General features: G+C 46.4%; 1 protein-coding gene across 2 annotated transcripts; it reads left to right on the top strand.

The window, feature by feature from the left end:
* On the top strand, positions 1–18,827 carry C16H20orf96 (chromosome 16 C20orf96 homolog). 2 transcript variants are annotated; one of them, XM_068524699.1, is made up of 11 exons: positions 1–82; positions 374–422; positions 940–1,057; positions 8,092–8,204; positions 12,200–12,358; positions 12,828–12,927; positions 13,840–13,997; positions 14,078–14,179; positions 14,340–14,426; positions 15,152–15,270; positions 18,486–18,827. In XM_068524699.1, the coding sequence occupies exons 1-11, from the start codon at positions 63–65 to the stop codon at positions 18,544–18,546; spliced, it is 1,086 nt and encodes a 361-aa protein (XP_068380800.1). In that variant the 5' UTR covers positions 1–62; the 3' UTR covers positions 18,547–18,827. The 2 variants fall into 2 exon arrangements, with proteins under 2 accessions (XP_068380800.1, XP_068380801.1); XM_068524700.1 differs by lacking the exon at positions 374–422 and having other exon boundaries at positions 23–82.
* Positions 18,828–19,628: the final 801 nt, after the last annotated feature.

The following is a 19,628-nucleotide window of genomic DNA, read 5'->3' as shown; positions in this document are numbered from 1 at the left end:
CAAATAGGCATCCCAAAAGATCGGGGCCCCAAGGCCTCCGGACTCTTCTTCCATTCTCCCTAATGGCGCGCGTCTGTCCGAAGTACGTAAAAGGCGTATGGAGGGGCGGTGGACCGCGCATGCGTGCGCCCAACCTATCTCTGGCTGGGTCCTCACTGGGTGTTGTCCCAAGGTCTTTTGACCTCGCCCCCCCCCCCCCCCCGCCCTTATCTCCCTAGCCCCGCCTCTCCCTCGAGCTCTCCAGCTCCTGCTTGGCTTGTGTCCATAGTGGATGAGGTTTCGGCTTCGAGACCCCATGCCAGTTTCATGTTTGCTGCTTGCATCCCGTGGGTTGGGAATGATGGGAGTTCTTTCCCGCCCCAACACTTTCCAGACTCAACCACGCTGGGATTTGCTCCACAGTCCCCCAGTTCCAGGTTCTGGTGAGTCCAGGAGGGCTAGGGAAGGTATGTGGGTGGGGCTTGCTGACCCTGGGCTTGCAGTCAGCTTGCTCCAGGCCCGGCTCTGTCACGCATTTGCTGTGGGACCCAGGGCGTGGCTCTGAAGCTCAGTTTTCTCACCACCTATCAGGATGTGAGGGTGTATTATACTGCTCTCTATTTATCTCTGATTGCTTTCCTGTTGGGTCTTTTCCATGCCTTCTGTTTCTCACAGTTCTTAGCACCTCCCAGCCGATGTGCTTAGTAAATTCTGGCTGGCTGCTGAAAAAGTGATAGCTAACACTTACGGAACACTTACCACATGCTTTACAAATATCATCTTTTGGAATTTTTGTACCAACCTGTGGAGGTAGCTTTTATAATTAGATCCAGTTTACAGATGAGAAAATTGAGGCTCAGAGAGGTAAATCCACTTGATCAAGGTTACAGATATCTGTAAGGGGGGAAGCTGGGATTTGAGCCCATGAGCTGTGTGACTGATTTGTGTTATGTCTGGTAGGATTATGTTCCATGGCAGCAGTCCAAGCAGAAAGCCAAGCCATCTACTCTGCCTCCAATCCCACGAACTGTCAACACTAAGAAAAGCAAAATGAAGACCTGGACTACCATCCAGCCAGGTGGGCAGAGGCACTTGGGTGCTGGTGGAGTTGGGGGCAGGATGGAGTGGATGCTCTTGGCCCTTGGTGACAACATTTATATCAGGGTAGGCTAACTACTATAACAAACAATCCCCAGATTTCAAGTATTAATACAGAAACATATTTCTCATTTATGTCGAAGTACATTTGTGGATGTAGCGGGGAGGGAGTAATCTTTTTCACATGATCATTCAGGGATCTAGGCTCCTTCACCTTGTGGCAATGACATTTTTTAAGGCCTTGAAGTCCTCTGCTGGGTACTTTTGTATCCAGCAGAGAGAGAAGAGAGAGAGCAAGAGTATGGATGATCCCGTGGGTAGTTCTTTTTCAGGGCACAGACACACATCACTTCTACTCATATTCCAGTGTCCATAACTCAGTCACATGCCTACCCTTAACCACAAGGGAAGATGGGAAATATAATCCAGCTCTGTGTCCAGGAGGAAGAGAAAACAGGGTTTGGTGAACTTGGGATAATCTCTGCCACATCACTGTCATGCTTTCCAGGGGAGTTCTGAGGCCTTGGCTCAGGCAGACATGGATTCAAACCTTGGCTCTGCCATCTACTCTCTTGGGAAAGTGAGAGAGATGAATGAGTTTTTGTTTTCTCATTTGTAAAATGAGGACACTAATACTTACCTGATAGGATTGTTGTGAGAATTAAGTGAGAAGATCTGTGTAAAGCATTGTTATTCAGACCCAACACTCCTTTTAATGACAAATATTACAAATATTTTGTAATATTCCTTTAGTATCCTGAAATAAACTTCATAGATAATATAACCTACCTACATATATAATTTTTAAATATTAATTTAATACCATAACTGTAAAGGAAATGGGAAGTTATTTATAGTTAAATAAAGTATATTTCAGTATGTAAATGCTCAGGATGGAGTCCACTAGAAGACATTAGAAAGTCATCAGAAGCTTACTCATAGATGTGGAGTCATATGTTATGGTGAACATAACAGTTGCAAATGCAGAGTGACACACGGTGGGAAATCAGGGACTCAAATAAAATACCAAGAGGGATTTTTCATTGCAACTGAGATTTCCAAAGTGGTGCCCATCTCTTGGTAAAGTTCTAAACAAAAAAAGCACAATTTTCCCTTGATTGTAGTTGCTTTCTTGGAAAATTCAGCATTATAGTAAAACCCTGAAAAATATTCTTTGTGGCTATATGTGAAACAGAGTCAGGTTCTGGGATCAGATTGTTATAAATAGGGGTTTTACCTATGTCATATCTAGTAGGACTTAGGAGAGTTATGCCGGACAGGAGAATTCTATGTTTTATGGTGTTGTCCTGTTCTGGGGGATGTCTCGTGTCCCTGGCCCCCACCTATAGATGCCAGTTGGGCCCCCAATGAGAACCCACAGATCCCCCCCTGCCAATATATCTAAAACACCCCTGTTGAGAATCACTGATATAAAGTGATGAGTACAAGACCTGGTGGTAGTGACAGAATTTTTGTCTTTGGTCCTAGACCCTATTCAGACAGCATCTACAAGGAAACTCTTGCCCTTTTCTTTCACTGGGGAAGCGGTGAGGTATGTAACAGACACAACCACAACCAGAACAAGAGCTGTTAACATATACCAAGCACTTACTATGTGCTAGATACTGTTCTCAACACTTTATACCTATCACTTCATTTAATCTTCCCAACAACCCCATGAGGTGAGTGCTGTTATCACCTCCTCTTACAGATGAGGAACCTGAGGCACAGACAGGTGTAATGCCCAGGGTCACAGGTAGGAGGGGCACATCCAGGCTGTGCTATTTGGCAGTTTGGCTCCAGGACCCACAGTCAACCACTGGAGAAATGAGTAAAAAATAAATATAAAATGTAAAACAGTAAAACTTTTAGAAAAAAACATAGGAGAGAAAAATCTTTGGGACTGATAGCCAAGTGAAGAGTTCTTTGACTTTACACGAACAGCTGGATCCATAAAAGAAAAATGAAATAAATGGACAAGTTGGACTTCATCAAAATTTAAGACTTTTGTTCTTTTAAAGACTCTGTTAAGAGTATGAAAAGACAAGCTACAGACTTGGAGAAAATGTTTGCAAACCACATATCTGACAAAGGACTGCTTTGTCGAATATATTGGGAACCCTCAAAAGTCAATAGAAAAACAATTCAGTTAGAAAATGGGCAAAAGACATGAAGAGGCATTTCACCCAAAGAGGAAATACACATGGTAACTAAGCACATGAAAAGATGTTCAACATCATTATCCATTAGGGCTATGCAAATTAAACCACAGTGAGGTGTCACTGCACACCTATCAGAATGGTTAAAATGAAAAATAGTAATAACACCAAATGTTGGCAATGAGGAGAAACTGGGTCATGCATACATTGCTTGTGGGAATGTGAAATGGAGTCACCATTCTGGAAAAGAATATGGCAGTTTCTTATTAAACTAAACACACATTTCCCATAATGATCCAACAATTGCACTCTTGGGCATTTGTTCCAGAGAAGTGAAACTTATGGCCACACAAAAACCAGTGCAAAAGGATATTGAAAAGGATAAAATACCTAGGAATAAACCTACCTAAGGAGACAAAAGACCTGTATGCAGAAAACTATAAGACACTGATGAAAGAAATTAAAGATGATACAAACAGATGGAGGGATATACCATGTTCTTGGATTGGAAGAATCAACATTGTGAAAATGACTATACTACCCAAAGCAATCTACAGATTCAATGCAATCCCTATCAAACTACCACTGGCATTTTTCACAGAACTAGAACAAAAAATTTCACAATTTGTATGGAAACACAAAAGGCCCCAAATAGCCAAAGCAATCTTGAGAAAGAAAAACGGAGGTGGAGGAATCAGGCTCCCAGACTTCAGACTATACTACAAAGCTACAGTAATCTAGACAGTATGGTACTGGCACAAAAACAGAAATATAGATCAATGGAACAGGATAGAAAGCCCAGAGATAAACCCACACACATATGGTCACCTTATGTGTGATAAAGGAGGCAAGAATATACGGTGGAGAAAAGACAGCCTCTTCAATAAGTGGTGCTGGGAAAACTGGAGAGCTACATGTAAAACAATGAAATTAGAACACTCCCTAACACCATACACAAAAATAAACTCAAAATGGATTAAATACCTAAATATAAGGCCAGGCACTATATAACTCTTCGAGGAAAACATAGGCAGAACACTCTATGACATACATCACAGCAAGATCCTTTTTGACCCAGCTCCTAGAGGAATGGAAATAAAAACAAAAATAAACACATGGGACCTAATGAAACTTAAAAGCTTTTGCACAGCTAAGGAAACCATAAACAAGATGAAAAGACATCCCTCCAAATGGGAGAAAATATTTGCAAATGAAGCAACTGACAAAAGATTAATCTCCAAAATTTACAAGCAGCTTACGCAGCTCAATATCAAAAAACAAACAACCCAATCCAAAAATGGGCAGAAGACCTAAATAGACATTTCTCCAAAGAAGATATACAGATTACCAACAAACACATGAAAGGATGCTCAACATCACTAATCATTAGAGAAATGCAAATCAAAACTGCAATGAGGTATCACCTCACACCAGTCAGAATGGCCATCATCAAAAAATCTACAAACAGTAAATGCTGGAGAAGGTGTGGAGAAAAGGGAACCCTCTTGCACTGTTGGTGGGAATGTAAGTTGATATAGCCACTATGGAGAACAGTATGGAGGTTCCTTAAAAAACTAAAAATGGAACTACCATACGACCCAGTAATCCCACTACTGGGCATATACCCTGAGAAAGCCATAATTCAAAAAGAGTCATGTACCACAATGTTCATTGCAGCTCTATTTACAATAGCCAGGACATGGAAGCAACCTAAGTGTCCATCGACAGATGAGTGGATAAAGAAGATGTGGCACATATATACAATGGAATATTACTCGCCATAAAAAGAAATGAAATTGAGTTACTTGTAGTGAGGTGGATGGACCTAGAGTCTGTCATACAGAGTGAAGTAAGTCAGGAAGAGAAAAACAAATACCGCATGCTAACACATATATATGGAATCTATTAAAAAAAAAAGGTTCTGAAAAACCTAGGGGCAGGACAGGAATAAAGATGCAGACGTAGAAAATGGACTTGAGGACACTGGGAGGGGGAAGGGTAAGCTGGTATGAAGTGAGAGAGTGGCATGGACATATGTACACTACCAAATGTAAAATAGATAGCTAGTGGGAAGCAGCCACATAGCACAGGGAGAGCAGCTTGGTGCTTTGTGACCACCTAGAAGGGTGGGATAGGGAGGGTGGGAGGGAGACGCAAGAGGGAGGAGATATGGGGATATATGTATATGTATAGCTGATTCACTTTGTTATAAAGCAGAAACTAACACACCATTGTAAAGCAATTATACTCCAATAAAGATGTTAAAAAAAAAAGCGATGTGGTGTGTATACACACACACACACACACACACACACACACGAATACTACTCAGCCATAAAAAAGAATGAAATAATGCCATTTGCAGCAACATGGATGGACCTAGAGATTACCATACTAAGTGAAGTGAATCAGAAAGACAAATATCATATGATATCATTTATATGTGGAACCTAAAATATGATACAAATGAACTTATTTACAAAACAGAAACAGACTCACAGACATAGAAAACAAACTTGTGGTTACCAAAGGGGAAAGGTGGGTGTAGAGATAAATTAGAAGTTTGGGATTAGCAGATACAAACTACTATATATAAAATAGATAAACAACAAGGTCCTACTGTATACCATAGGGAACTATATTCAATATCTTGTAATAAACTATAATGGAAAAGAATATGAAAAGTGTATATATATATATATATATATATATATATATATATATATATATATATATATATAATATATATATACACACATATATATATATGTATAACTGGATCACTTTGCTGTACACCAGAAACTAAGACAACTTGTAAATCAACTGTACTTCAATTTAAAAAAGTGAAAAAAAAAAAAAAGTGCATGAAAGTTTCAGAGTAGCCTTATTCATAATATCCCCAAACTGGAAACAATCCAGATGTCCTTTAATGAGTGAGTAGTTAAACAAACTATGGTACATCCATTCCATAGCATGTAGTACTGTTCAGCAAGAAAAAGGAAAGAGCTTTTGATACATTCACTAACTTGGATGAATCTCCAGAGAATTACGCTGAGTGAAAAAAGCCAATCTCAGAAGTGACATACTGTATGATTCCATTTGTATAACCATCTGGGAATGACAGAATTTGTAGAAATGGAGAACAGATTAGTGATTGACAGAGGTAGGGTGAGCATGAAAGGGGAGGGAAGTGGGTGTGGCAATAAAAGGCAGCATGAGCGATCCTTGTGGTTGTGGAAATGTTGTCTTTCAATGTCCTGGTTGTGATAATGTACTTAGTTTTGCAAGATGTTATGGTCGGGAAAAATTGAGTTAAGGGAACATAGGATTTCTCTGCATTATTTCTTAAGTAAATGTAATCTGAATTTATTTAAAAATAAAAAGTTTAATTACAAAAAAGATAAATCAGGGCTACCACCATTAATGAAAAGAAATGCTCCTTATTAAAGTGACAAATCTTCTTAAGTTCAGCTTACAAATGTTATAATTTTTAAAAACCCTTGTGAAGGGGGTTTTGGAAGTTGGTTAATTAAATTCTCCTAAATCGTTTAAGCCACCTTTAAAATTTAATATATTCACTTTCATTTTCAAAAAGTTCACTTGTTCTGATTAACAGAACCACTGGGTATTTAATGTAATTCTTGTATATCTAAAAAAATAAACTTCTAAATATGGATAATCTTATGTTCATTTAAAAGTTGTGGTAATTTATACACATTTAATAAGAGTGTATTAAACCTTTCAACTTAAAACAAATCTAAATCAAAATCTCACTTACACATTTTAAATTAGAACCACAAAATTAATCTATTAATCTCTCCATCTCTCAAACAATACAATTAAATACCAGATACATACAGATAATTCATAACTTTAACACAAAATTACTCTAATTTACTTTGTCACTTCAACACTTAATACTAAATTAAGGATATTGATGCATAAAAGAAATAATATTTTTCAAAAATGAACTGGGTTGCACCTCCAACAGAGATGTTGGCGGGGGCTGACAAGGCAGCAGCAGCGTTTGTGATGATCTGTGTGATTTGCCTCATAACTGCGTAGGACGCGTGGAGAGGAAGCAGGGATTCTCAGAACATGCCCTCCGAATGCCTTTTTCTGATCTGAATTATTTTCGTGTACTTCTCATCTGGCAGGACCACAGCTTTTACAGGTATTCTGGAGACAGCTGGTTAGCATTTTGCATGGCTCCTGTGCCTTTATCTGATGCTGTGGTCCTGATCCCAATTCTCAGGTCATTGGTAATAACAGTGACAACTAGTAATTTATATTTAGCACTGAATATGGGTTAGGCACTATTCCAAATACTTTATAGTAACTTCTTATTTAATTTCACTACAACTCTGTGAGGTAGGCATGATGATTATTTCTGTTTTACAGATGGGAAAGCTGAGGGACAGAGAGGTCGTGTGACCTGCCCAAGGTCATATAGCTAGTAGAAGGCAGAATCCGGATTCAAACCCAGGCTGTCTGGTTCTTTAGTTGTTGCTGTTAACCCCTACCCCTTCTGAGCTTGCCACCGGCCAGCTTGGTGGGAGAGATTGGGGATGTCTGGCCATCTCCTGCTGCTACCCCTCTCCTCCCCTCTGTTCAATCCCACAGTCACTGTGGTATGTGGAAGTCTCCTAGGCTTCTCCGTCCTTTATAACAAGGCTCAGAGTGGGGCCTGGGAGCTAACTGATGGATGTGAGCTTCATTCCTCAGTCTCACTGTTGTACATTGTAAGGACATGAGTGGATGGCATTGGGGTCTCTCATGGCTGGTGCATTCCCTGGGACCTGACCCCAGATCTGCCTCTACCCTCACACTCTCTCTGTCCTTTCCTATACCCTAGGGCTGCAATCCAAGCCCACCTTGTGGATGACAAGCCAGCCGAGGAATCCACTAGAACTGCGCAGAGGAAAATTGGACTCGGGGAAGACACAGACCAAAATCCGACTAATGAGAGTATGAGGGGCATCTTTCCACAGGCACCAGGGCAGGGGGCGGGGGATGGTGATAGCAAACATGCACTGAGCACTTCATGGGTGCCTGACTTGACTCCTCCTCCTCACAGCAACCCCGTGGGCACGCTTATCATCATCCCTCTTTTACAGATGGGGAAACTGAGGTGCAGGGAGATGACACAGACCACGCAGCTAGAAAATGCAGTACCAGGGGTCAAAGCCAGTTAGGCAAACAGCAGTTTGCCTTTGTTTTTGTGTTTTTTGGCCACGCTGCAAGGCATGTGGGATCTTAGTTCCTTGACCAGGGATCGAACCTGCGCCCCCTGCATTGGGAGCACAGAGTCTTAACCACTGGACCACTAGGGAAGTCCCTTGCCTTTGTGTTTAAGACTCAGGAAAATGATCAGAATCACTTTTTTTTTTTAACATTAATGACTGCAGTGCATTAAAACATGAAATATATGAACATCTATGAAAGAACAAATAAAACCAACTCGCTGTTCACCTTTGGAGGATCCCAGGGAAACAAATCAGTAATTTTTTTTTTTTTTTTGACTTAAAACAGTAGAAATTTATTGTCTCACGGTTCTGGAGGCCAGAAGTCCAAGATCAAGGTGTTGGCAGGACCGTGCTCCCTCTGAGCAGAATCACTTTTTACTTTACTGCATTAGGAACACAATTTAGTGGCTTGTTCATTTTAAAATTTCCAGTAAATTAGCCTTTCATGGAATACAGTGCATCTTAAAGCGAGGCTTAGGAGCTTACTATTAAAAATTTTCACATCAACTAATAGAACTTTTGATAATTGATTTTCTTACCATCCATTATTTTTTTATGGCTTCTGAACATTGTTTCAAAGTATTTGAAATGACTAGAAGAAGAGGGGGCTTTTGTGTCCACAGGAGAAAGTAAAATACCAAATACTATAAATACTACAAAATACTATAGAAGAACTCTTAACTTCTTCAGGAAAGTTTTTAGTATGATGAGTCAATGAACAATGACTGTTATATAAAGAAATAGGGAAAAATGTATTTGCCTTGAAACCTTTTTTTTTCCTTTAACCTTCAATTTTGCAAAAATGGTTTAGAGGCAGCCCTGCATTCGTAAAGTAGGAACTCATATTTCTGATGTTATTTTTATCCTGACTTTAGAAGGGTTTATGTGTTTTTGTTTGAAACATGAACTTGGACAATTGGCTCTAAAACTTGTGCTCCTAACCAGTTCCTAATACTGTCTCTTGTAATCAATCATTCATTTGTTTAGTCAACAAATATTTGAGCACCTACTATGTGCCAGACCCTGTTCTAGGTGTGGGGATTCACCAGTGATGTGGCCTCTGACCTTAGGGAGCTCACATTCTACTGGGGGAGACAGACAATAAGTAAGACAGATAAAAATGTAATACGTGTAGTGAGGGTAAGAGCTATGAAGAAGTGTAAAATAAGGTTAGGGGCTAAAGAGGCACAGAGGAGGGAGTGGCCATGACTGTTTTAGGAGGGTGGTCAGGGAAGGCTGCTAAGGTGGTGACATCTGAGGGGGAATGTTCCAGGCCGAGGAACTGGAAGTGCAAAGGCCCTGAGGTTGGTGTGAGGTCAGTGATGGGCCAGGTGATGAGGAAGAAAGATGGTGGGCTGTGGGGGGAAGGAGTTAGCTTGTATACAGCCCTGTAGTCCATGATTAGGCTTTGTGTTTGTATAGAGTAAGGCAGGAAGACCCTGGAGGATTCTGAGTAGAGTGGGGATATGATCTGACTTAGATTTTCACAGGAGTCCTTGGGCTGCTGCTGCTGTGTGCAGAACAGGCTGTGGGGACAAGGGGGAAACAGAGCAAGGGAGCAGAAATGACTCAGTTGGTTTGTTCTTGGATACGAAGTAGGATCCTGACTCTGCCCCTCAGCCTTAGGACAGTCACTTATTTGATCAACAACTCCTGAGAGAATGGCTACGATGTGCCAGGCACCAAGCCGGGTGTTGGGGACACAGCTGTGAACACGGCCCTTAGAATTTGTGCTATGATGGAGCTTATACTTTAGTGGGGAGACACATAATAAATGAATTAAAACCCCCAAAGAGTAGTACTCATCAGTTTATTCAACCCATACTTACGGAGCTCCAGGCACTGTCCTGTGTGCTGGAGATACATACAGCTGTGACAAAACAACCAAAGCCCCTGCCCTCCTGGCTGTAAAATTCTAGTTAAGTAGACAGACACGAAACAAGATAATAAGAAAAACATGTTATGTTTGGTAGTGATGAGTCCTAGGAGAAAAATAAATTGGGAAAAGGGGAGACATAATTACAAACTGTAATTATGTAATTACAAATTGGGTAAGGGTCAGGACCGACACAAAGCAGGGTTTCTACCCTAGAGCTGGTGGTCAGGAAAGATCCATTTCTAGAGCAGAGGTCATTAATTCTACACTTTATCAGAATCACCTGGGAGTGGGGCTCAGTGGGCCCGAGACTCAGAGACTGGCATTTTTCACAAGATGCTTCTGGTCCCTGTGGGCCTTATTTGGAGATGTTTTGGTCTGGAGATGTGAAGGCAAGATGGTGGAGTGGCTAGGAGCCCAGACTTCAAGGACAGTGGCTCTGCGATGTGTGACCTTGGGTAAGGTACTGCATCCCTCTGACCCTCAAGTTCTGCTTCCCTAAAGTGGGGATAATAATAGTCCCAAGTGAGGTAGTGCATGAGAAGTGCTTAGCATACTTTAGAGTTCATAATAAGTACTCTATGCATTTGCACTATTACTCATTATTGTGTGAGGAATATGGGAGCTGAGGGCTAGGAAGAGGTAGTTTCTAGCAAAGGACAGAGAAATGAGGAAGAACAGAAGGAATAAAGAAGAGAGCACATAGCCTGGCGGAGGTGGAGGGTGAGAACCGGTGAGAATGGTGACTAGTCACTGAGTGTGTGAGGCGTGCCACTAAGCGGCTTGATTGTGAATATTACCTCATCTGTTTTTTATAGCAGCAGCTCTCTGAAGCGGGTATTAGTTTCCTAACCTACAGAATGAGTATAGCAGGATTCTGGGAGGCTAACTGACTCGCCCAGGTTCCCTTAGGTGGGAAGTGGCAGAGCTGGCATTTGAACCAAGGTGTGTCGAGGCCTAACATCCAAGTCTTGATCACTGTGAGGTTCAGCCACGCCTTGCAGCTTTAGGCCCACTCAGTTCCTCATCTTAGTGTGGTGGAAAGATAGGCATTGGGAGTCAGAAGTCTGCCTTTCGAGTTCCGGTGCCACTATTTCCTGGCTGTGCAACTTTGGGGCAGTCATGTAACCTGCTTGAACATCCACCTATTGGTAAAATAGAGCTGGGGAACGTAGGGTTGTTGGAGGGTAAGTGGATACCCTGAGCCGCCTGCTGAGTGAGGAGCCCTCAGCAATTGTTCTTGTTGTTATTATTATTGTAGGTTATGTGTACCTGCTTGGGGGCCCTTAGGCAAGTCCCTTAATCCCTTAGAGGCTCATTCTTTCCCCAGGGGCTGTTGTATGAAACAGTCCTCACTCAGCTCAGCTGCCTGACAAGAAATGGTAGCGATTATCATCCACTCTGCCTCTCCTGCTTCTTCTCCAGACAAGGCCCGTCTCCTCGGCCATCTTCTTTCCTATTTGGGCGTTTTCTATTATTGCTAGTAGTGTAGTTCATCGATTCTAAGAAGCCATTGATGATAAGGCGTACCTTTTTCTTAATTACCCACTAATAAAATATTTGTCAATTAGACTGTAACACGCCACCAACTGTAAGATATATCCCCACCTCAGAGTGTAAAATTATGGGAAAATGGGTGTTTCAGAAAGGATGAAATAATTCAAGGTGCTCTGACCCGCAGACAATGGGGAACCGCCGCCCAGCTCGGGTGGCATTTACCAGTCGAGGCCGCAAGGGGGCGGATTGCGGCGGGAGGGAAGTGGTCCCTAGGCTCCCGGAGGTTCCGGCCAGCTCCGCGCATCACGGAACACTGCCCCCCTTCCCTGTTCCTCCGCTTGCAGACGATGCTCGGGAACCGGCGAACCGCGCACCAGGAGCTCTGCAACCACGAGGACTTCCTCACCAAGCTCTGTGGGGAACTGATCAAGACCATCCGGGACACGGAGGACAGCTCGGCCCTGAAAGTGCGGCTGATGCTGCAGCAGCAGGACGTCTTCACGGTGAGCCCCCACCGTGGCCCGGCAGCCCTGCCTCTGCCCTGCGTTGCGGTCCAGCCCGCGACGCCGCCCTCCTGAGCGCTTGGGCGCCCTCTCCTGCTTTCTCCCGGCCTCTCCCGGCCCGTTGCGCAAACTGCTTCCTCCATGTGGAGGATACATCTCTTACACACTCCGCCCCACCCCGCCCACCTACCTGGGTTTTGGAATCAGACTGGGGGTGGTGGGGGGGTGGGGACTCATCCCCATCAGCACTTATTAGCTGGAAGACTTTGAGTTAACCTCTGAGCCCTGTAAAACTGGGGCACAACAGCACCCACCTCGAAGAGGAGTTGTGCCTGGCACACGGTATGTGTGGGGTTGGGTTTGGAGACTCCTCTGAGGACGTACTGAGTCCTCTGACTGTCTGTGCTTTGGCCGCACCAGTGGAGGCTTGGGGTGAGCTGACCCCCCTCCCCATCCCCCACTCCCACAGACCATCGCTGACATCTTGGAGTACTCAAACAAGAAGAAGCTGCACCAGATGCAGTGTGAGCTTCAGGAATGGGAGGAGAAGGAGGAATCCAAGATACACAGTAAGAATCCCTGGGGCTGACTCCTTGACCCTCGCCTGGCCCTCTGGGGAGGTCAGCTGCTGGGCATTCCCCCTGCACCTCCCTTTCGGAAACCATCAGGCCCATCACGTCCCTTCTGAGGCCGATGGGACTGCTAAGATGCACAGCTGACAGCTTACTTATCAAGCACTTAGCACTTGCAGGCCCTATGTGCTTTGTTTTTATGGGCTCACTCTCCGTCATTCCGACTACCTGTAAGGCAGGGAAGTTTTTCTTTTCTCCCATTTTACAGATGAGACAACTGAGGGTAAGGGAAGTGAAGTAGCCTGCTGAAGGTTATACAGCTAGGAGCCAGCATCCAATCCCAGCCTCCCTCTTTCTTGCCAGGGTCCCTCTGGGAGTCAGTGGCTGGGACAGGTCACTGGCCACAGACCTGCTGAGCCTGTGGTTTCTTTCCCCTGAGCAGACTAGAAGCCTTCTGAGGGGAGGGGCGTTGTGTCAGGCAGCCTCAGACGCTGGGGATCCCCTCCATGGAGGGTGGCAGGATAGACTGTCTTAATCCTGCCCTGGTCATGTCTTGGGAGCCAGTGTTGCCCCATTTCACTGGGCTCATTGCCTTGGGAGCATGTGTATGAGGAGACTGAGGTCCAGAGAGGGAGGGTCTTGGTGAGGGTCATGCAGTGTCAGTGGCAGAGCCGGGGCTTGCCTAGGGATCTTGCACTGGGATAGTTTCTTTCCTACCCAGCATTGCCTCTTCTCCTGTGAAGGTAAAGAGCTCTCTAGGGGCTTAACTGTCCACCACCTCCCAGCCTTGTGTGAACTTGCTTCAACCCAGACCCCAATTCATTGGTCAAGGAGAGCTTTGCCTCTTGGGTCTCCCCAGAGGGGTTCTTGAGGGAGGATCCTGCCTTCTGTCCCTCCTGATCTCTTCAGACCTGGAGCAGCAGGTGGAACAGCTGGATGCCAAGATCGAGAAGGTCCACAAGAAAGTGAGCTTCGTGAGCACTTATAAGGACCGTGAGTATGCCATCAAATCGGTCCAGGTTGCCAACCTTGTGCGCCAGCTGCAGCAGGTGAAGGACAGCCAGCAGGTAGGTGAGCCCATGGCCTTGCCTCGCCAGACCATGTGGGAGGCAGGGCTGGTGGCCAACACCCTCCTGCTGACCCCCAGGATGAGCTGGATGACCTCAGTGAGATGTGCAGAATGGTCCTGGCGTCTATGTCCAACCAGATTCAGAATAAGAAAAAAAACCTTCTGAGGTCTCTGGTCGTGGTGAGTAGCCAGCCACTGTGGCAGGTATCCAGGTCCTGCCCCCAGCCCTGCTTTTTTCCCTGTCCTCTGCCTCCAGGCCCCCCACACACCCACCATGCTACCCAGTGCATGGTAGCCCCTGGGGCCAGACTTGGGGGCCAGACCTCTCCTTCCTCTGCAGAAAATCCAGCATGCTCATCAGGAGGCGCTCCTGCAGAAGACTTGGAATAGCCGGGTCATACTGAAATACATGGACAAGTTCCGAGAAGTGAGTGGGCAGCAAAGGTGGTCGTCACCCCTGGGCTAGAGCAGGAGGGTGGGTGGTCCCCAGGACCTGTGGGAGTCAGGCTTGTCCTGATCTGGCGCTCATGAGGTCTCTGACTCTGGTGTTAGCCTTCCTCCTTGGCAGCGCCATTAATGCCACTTGTCATTCATCTGAGAAGGGGATTCATGCTGGCCTAGGGTTTGCCTCATTAACCAACACCAGCAGCCATGACCCATCAGCAACATCACCAAGCATCACCACACGACCATCACTTTAATTTCACTACCCAACCCCGGTCTTCACCTCTGAATTCTTGTCATTGACCATCACTCATGACCAGTGTTAATGAAGTCCACCATCACCACCCGCTCGCGGTAATTTTCGTTATCTTGCACCTTCATCAGTTATCCGAGTGAATGGCCTTCATCATCTCCACCAGGCCCCATTAATTGCCACTGTCAAGCGCTACCACCCATTTGCAACCTGTCTCCATTCTCCACGATCCCCTCACCCTTTCCAACACCATCAAACATCGTCAGTAACTTGTGAGCCAGCCCTGCCCTGCACAGCGAGGCCCCCCCACCTCTGGAGTCCAGAAGTCCCAGTGACAAAAGTGACAAAGCCCAGGCCATTTCCGTAGATGAATGAGGAATAATCCTTGTTCATTTTGCCCTTTTCTCCGTTTGGTTGGGGAATGTTTTGTTTCTCACTTTCCCTTCTCTCCTCAGTTAATAGACCATTTTGAGGAGGAAATACCCATATTAAGGGCTGAGATGGAACAGCTCCAGTTTCAGATCTGGGAACCCCGAGAGATTGTATTTGCGGACATTCTGCTTCGGAGATCCAAGTATGTGATCCTTGTGTAGCTACCTCTTAAACTAGCCATGCTCTGGACTCGAAGAAGCTCTCTGTTCTCGGGGAAGGCAGCCTGGTGGAGAAGGCAGGAGGCTGGGTTTTTGCCTTGGCTCTGCCGCTGACTGTGTAGCAGATGTGACCTTTCCTATCTTTGGGCCTTAGTGTCCCATCTCTGCACAGCAGGCTGAGTTAGGTAATCTCTCTGGACCCTTCCAATTCCAGATTCCATGTTTCAACCAAGTGGGTACACCCCTAAGCTCCTGGGGTATTCAGGAAGACAGTGTTGAGTGGGGTGGTCGGCTCCAGAGAAGAATGGCCTGGAAGGCACACTGCAGGGAGAGAAGGGTGTTCTCTCTGTGGGGCAGAATTCTGGCCCCCAAAGGAGGGACTTCCCTCCTTCCAAAACCAGTTCTCTGCCTGCCCTCCCTTGGGTCAGGCCCTCTGGGTCTGAGGGTGAGGATCCCACCAGGCCACGCCTCTCTATGTGGGGCAGATCTTACCATCTGCAAATTATTTTTCTTCTTCTTAGCTTCTATGTCTATCTCCTTCTCTTCCTCTCCCTTTCCTTCCTCCTCCTCTACCTCCTATTCTTCATTCTCCTCTTATTTTCCTTAAAAAGTACTGTCAAATTTATGATGTGCCTATGGAGCGCCAGGCACTGTGAGTGCAAGCAACCCTTGGCTCTGCCACCATGGAGCCAAGGAGGGGCCCAGACATTAATCGGTAACGAGCCACCGACAAATGTCCCGTTGCAACTGACCCCAGAGCTGCTGAAGCAGAGGTATGGATGTGGCCCTGGCAGAGCGTAGCCCGGACAGAGAGGAGTCTGGAGGGTCAAGAGAGGTTTCCCTGAGAATGTGACAGTTTAAACCAAGGTCCGAAGGATGATGCGTACAAGTTCACTGGGCAAAAGGGGCTGAAGGAGGAACTGAAGGAAGAACATTTCCAGGTGGTGGCGCTGGCGTCTTGGGGGTGTGGTGAGTAGGCACCGTTGTCCTTATCTGAGCTCTGAACACATTGAAATAAGACTGAAAGGGGCAAGGCAGACATGGGCCAGACTCTCCCTTTTATTCTGATAAAGCTGATTTTAGAGAATGTATCAACAGCTTCTATCTCCAGGTATGTCGGCTTCTGAATACTGAACCCAGAATTAGGCAAATCGAGCTCCTTGGTCAGCTGTGTTGGAGCAGAGGAGAGTGTAGTCCTTGCAGGCTGCTCGTTGCTGAGAGAGAACAGGGCAGGGCTACCCATGCCCCATCCTATTCTCCAGGCTCACTGTTCAGGTCGTTGTACCCCTTTCCAGGGGCAGAGTGAGTAAAGAGAGGCCAGGAGCAGTATGCCTGTTGATGCCCTTCCACGGGCAGGGAGACACCAGGAATGGGAAGAAGCTTTCTCCTCCTAAAATGTGGGAATGGCGCATCCCTAGGCAGAGCTTCTCCAACCAGAATGTGCACAGGAATCACCTAGCGATCTCGTTACAAAGCAGGTGCTGAACCAGTGGGTCTGGAGTGGGGCTCAGGAGTCAGCATTTCTGAGAAGCTCCCGGGTGAGGCTGATGCTGGCAGCCCCTGGCTCACAAGCCGAGCAGTGAGGCTGTGGAGGATGTGCGGTAGGAGGGAGCTTGGTGTTCACCAGGAGCCGAATGAGTCTGGAATGCAGAGTGATGGGGAGGGTAACGGGGAGGAAGCAGGACAGCTCAGCCCCTAGGAACCTCCATGCAGGGCCCGGTAGACTGAGGGAAGAGTTTGGTACTTGACCCTGAAAGCAAAGACATTTTAAGCTGAGTGGTGACATCAGATTTGCATTCCAAGAAAAGTCACTTTGAAAAGAGGGTGGAGAAGATATTGGAGAGGAGCCAGAGGAGCTGCTGGGAGTCTGGTTGGGTGTGACGGCAGTCGTGTGTGGAGGCGGTGGTTGGGAGTGACTTGGCCAGGGTGGGTGGCAGAAGGCAGAGGAGAGATGGATGGAGTGGAGAAGTATTGAAGAAGGTAAATCTGTAGCCCTTGGTGATATTTGGATGTGGGAAGTCAAGGACAGGGAGGTGTCAAGAATGACCCCTGGGTTTCTGGCTTTTGTAACAGGGTGGGTAGTGGTGCCCGATCCAGAGAGAGGGAAGGCTGGGGCCGGGGGGTGAAGGATGCTTGCGCAGGTCAGTCAGCAGTTGACTGGGACACTGAGTTTAGTTTGCAGAGACCTCAGCGTGGAGCTGTCAGGTAGGCAGTTGAGGGTATGAGTGTAGATATCAGAAGACAGATACTGACTGGAGATGGAAATTTGGGCATTGCCAGTACAGAGATGCATTTTTTTTTTTTTTACTATTATTTTGAACAATTTCAAATATACAGAAAAGTCGAGAGAGTATTATAATGAATACCCAGTTACCCATCTAGATTTAGAAATAGTTATATTTTTGCCATATTGGCTTCATCTTCATTTCTTCCTTTTTCTTTCTTCTGAAATGTTGTAAATTGCAGACATCCTGACATTTCATGTCTAAATACTTCAGCGTGCATCAGTATGTACCATGAGAGTGGGTGAGAGAATTGGGAGGGAGAATGTAATCCTGGAGCCTTATAAATGTTCTGCTGGTCACTGAGATGGGAAAATAGTGCAGATGGGAACCCACTGCTCTTGCTACTTTTATGGAAAGAATAATGCGTGCTTTTTACTGAGCACTTATTACGTGCTGGCACGGTCTCATTTAATCTTCCCATCAGTGACTGAAGGTGGACCCTCCCCACTTGACAGATGAGGAAACGAGGCTCGCCTGGGGTCTGTCACATAGTGAGTGCTTGTTACATAGGTGCCCAGTGAAGCCCAGAGGCTGAGAGAGGAGAAGCAGTGTGCTCAAGGTGACACAGAGTTAGGCTTCCCAACCAGTCATCCTGACTCCAGAGAGAGTGTTCGTCCTGAGGGGCCCCAGCACTTCAGAGCTGAGCTCCTGCTCCCTCTTGACCTCAGAGCTCTGTGGGGCAACATGAACCCTGCCAAACCAGTTCCTTTTTCATTTTGACGTGTGTGTGTGTGTGTGTGTGTGTGTGTGTGTGTGTGTGTGTGTTTGCTGTAAGGTCACAGGTTGTGTTTTGGGCTCCCCAAGCGAGTACCCGTGTTCTAAAGAGCAGGGCTCCTCTGAGGCCGTGCTCCCCTACCTGCAGCTCTGGCGCCCCTGCTTGGTGTCTCACAGCCCTCTTTGCTTTTTCCTACCAGGTGCACCCCTGACATGGACATCGTCCTCAACATCCCTGTGGAAGAGCTGCTGCCCTTCTAGATGGCGGGGCCGTGGGCCACCCCTCCCTCCCTGGTCTCTTCCCCACACCTAGAGCCTTGAGTTCTCTCCTTCCAAGACCACGTCCCCATTCAGACCCTGGTCTGCAGTTCCTTCCTTCCTCATACTCCCTCCCTCCCTCCTTTCCTTCCTTCCGTTCTTCCTTTTTTCTTTCGGCTTCCTGCGTCCCCCTCTCCCTCCATTCTTTTGGTTGGTGCTGCTACTTGAGCCAGGTAGGAATTCCTAGTCAAGTCCTTTTTACCAATAAAGCTGGGTTTGCCTTTGCTCTTTGCCAGTGCCTGGGGCTACCTGAGAAGCCTAGGTAGGAATGGATTTTGTCTTAAGATTAGGGGTGGGCAACTGTGCTGCCTGCATCTGGGGCTCCAAACTTCTTGAGAAGTGCTGGAGCGCCGCCCCCTGCCTGAGTCTCCATGGTTCTGTGGCTCCGGGCCACCCCCTCCCTGGTGCAGTGGGACTCCAGTTTCCCACCTGATTTGTGCCCAGACCTGTTGAGGCCAGTTCCGGGGTGGAGGGGGGATTCCTTGAGTTTGATACACCTGGGAACTTGCTGGACCTTCACGCTGCTGGCCATCTCTTTTCCAGTCCAGCCATCTGTCTGTCCACCGCTTCTACCCCAAGGGTGTATGGACGTGAACACCAACTCATCCTCAGGTGCCTAGGCAGGCACTGTTCCCTGCCACATACTCTTTCGCGGTGGACTTAAGAGGGGTGCTGCCTGGACCCCCCTCAAGCAAGGGCTTTTGCTCCGGTTACCGGGAGCGCCACTGGCAGGTGGCCTCCAGCTGCCAGTGCCTTCGGGGTTTGCCTTGGCTGCAGAGAGCCGGGCCTCTTCCCACCTTCCATGATGCTTAATGTGCCAACACCAAAGGCTGTTCTGGCTCCAGGGCTCCTTGGAGGGTTGGCTGAAACTGCCGCTGGACCTGCACTGCAGCTTGACTCCTCCCTCTGCCCAGCCCTGTGTACCTCTCTCTCCTCCCTCCTTCAGCCGATCCCAAGGACACTCAGTAGTCAATGTCCTGTGCCCTATGCTCTGTCTCAGAATTGGCCTCCCTGGGGACCCAGAC

This window comes from Eschrichtius robustus, chromosome 16 (genome assembly GCF_028021215.1).
Source record: "Eschrichtius robustus isolate mEscRob2 chromosome 16, mEscRob2.pri, whole genome shotgun sequence".
Taxonomy (NCBI): Eukaryota; Metazoa; Chordata; class Mammalia; order Artiodactyla; family Eschrichtiidae; genus Eschrichtius; species Eschrichtius robustus.
The sequence above is the reverse complement of the archived record's forward strand: the minus strand, read 5'-3'. Positions and strand labels throughout refer to the sequence as shown.

Coding starts and splice junctions, on each gene's coding strand:
- C16H20orf96 (XM_068524699.1), top strand. CDS start 63: ATGGCGCGCGTCTGTCCGAA. Junction 423..939: donor TCCCCCAGTTCCAGGTTCTG/GTGAGTCCAGGA, acceptor TATGTCTGGTAG/GATTATGTTCCATGGCAGCA. Junction 8,205..12,199: donor CCAAAATCCGACTAATGAGA/GTATGAGGGGCA, acceptor CTCCGCTTGCAG/ACGATGCTCGGGAACCGGCG.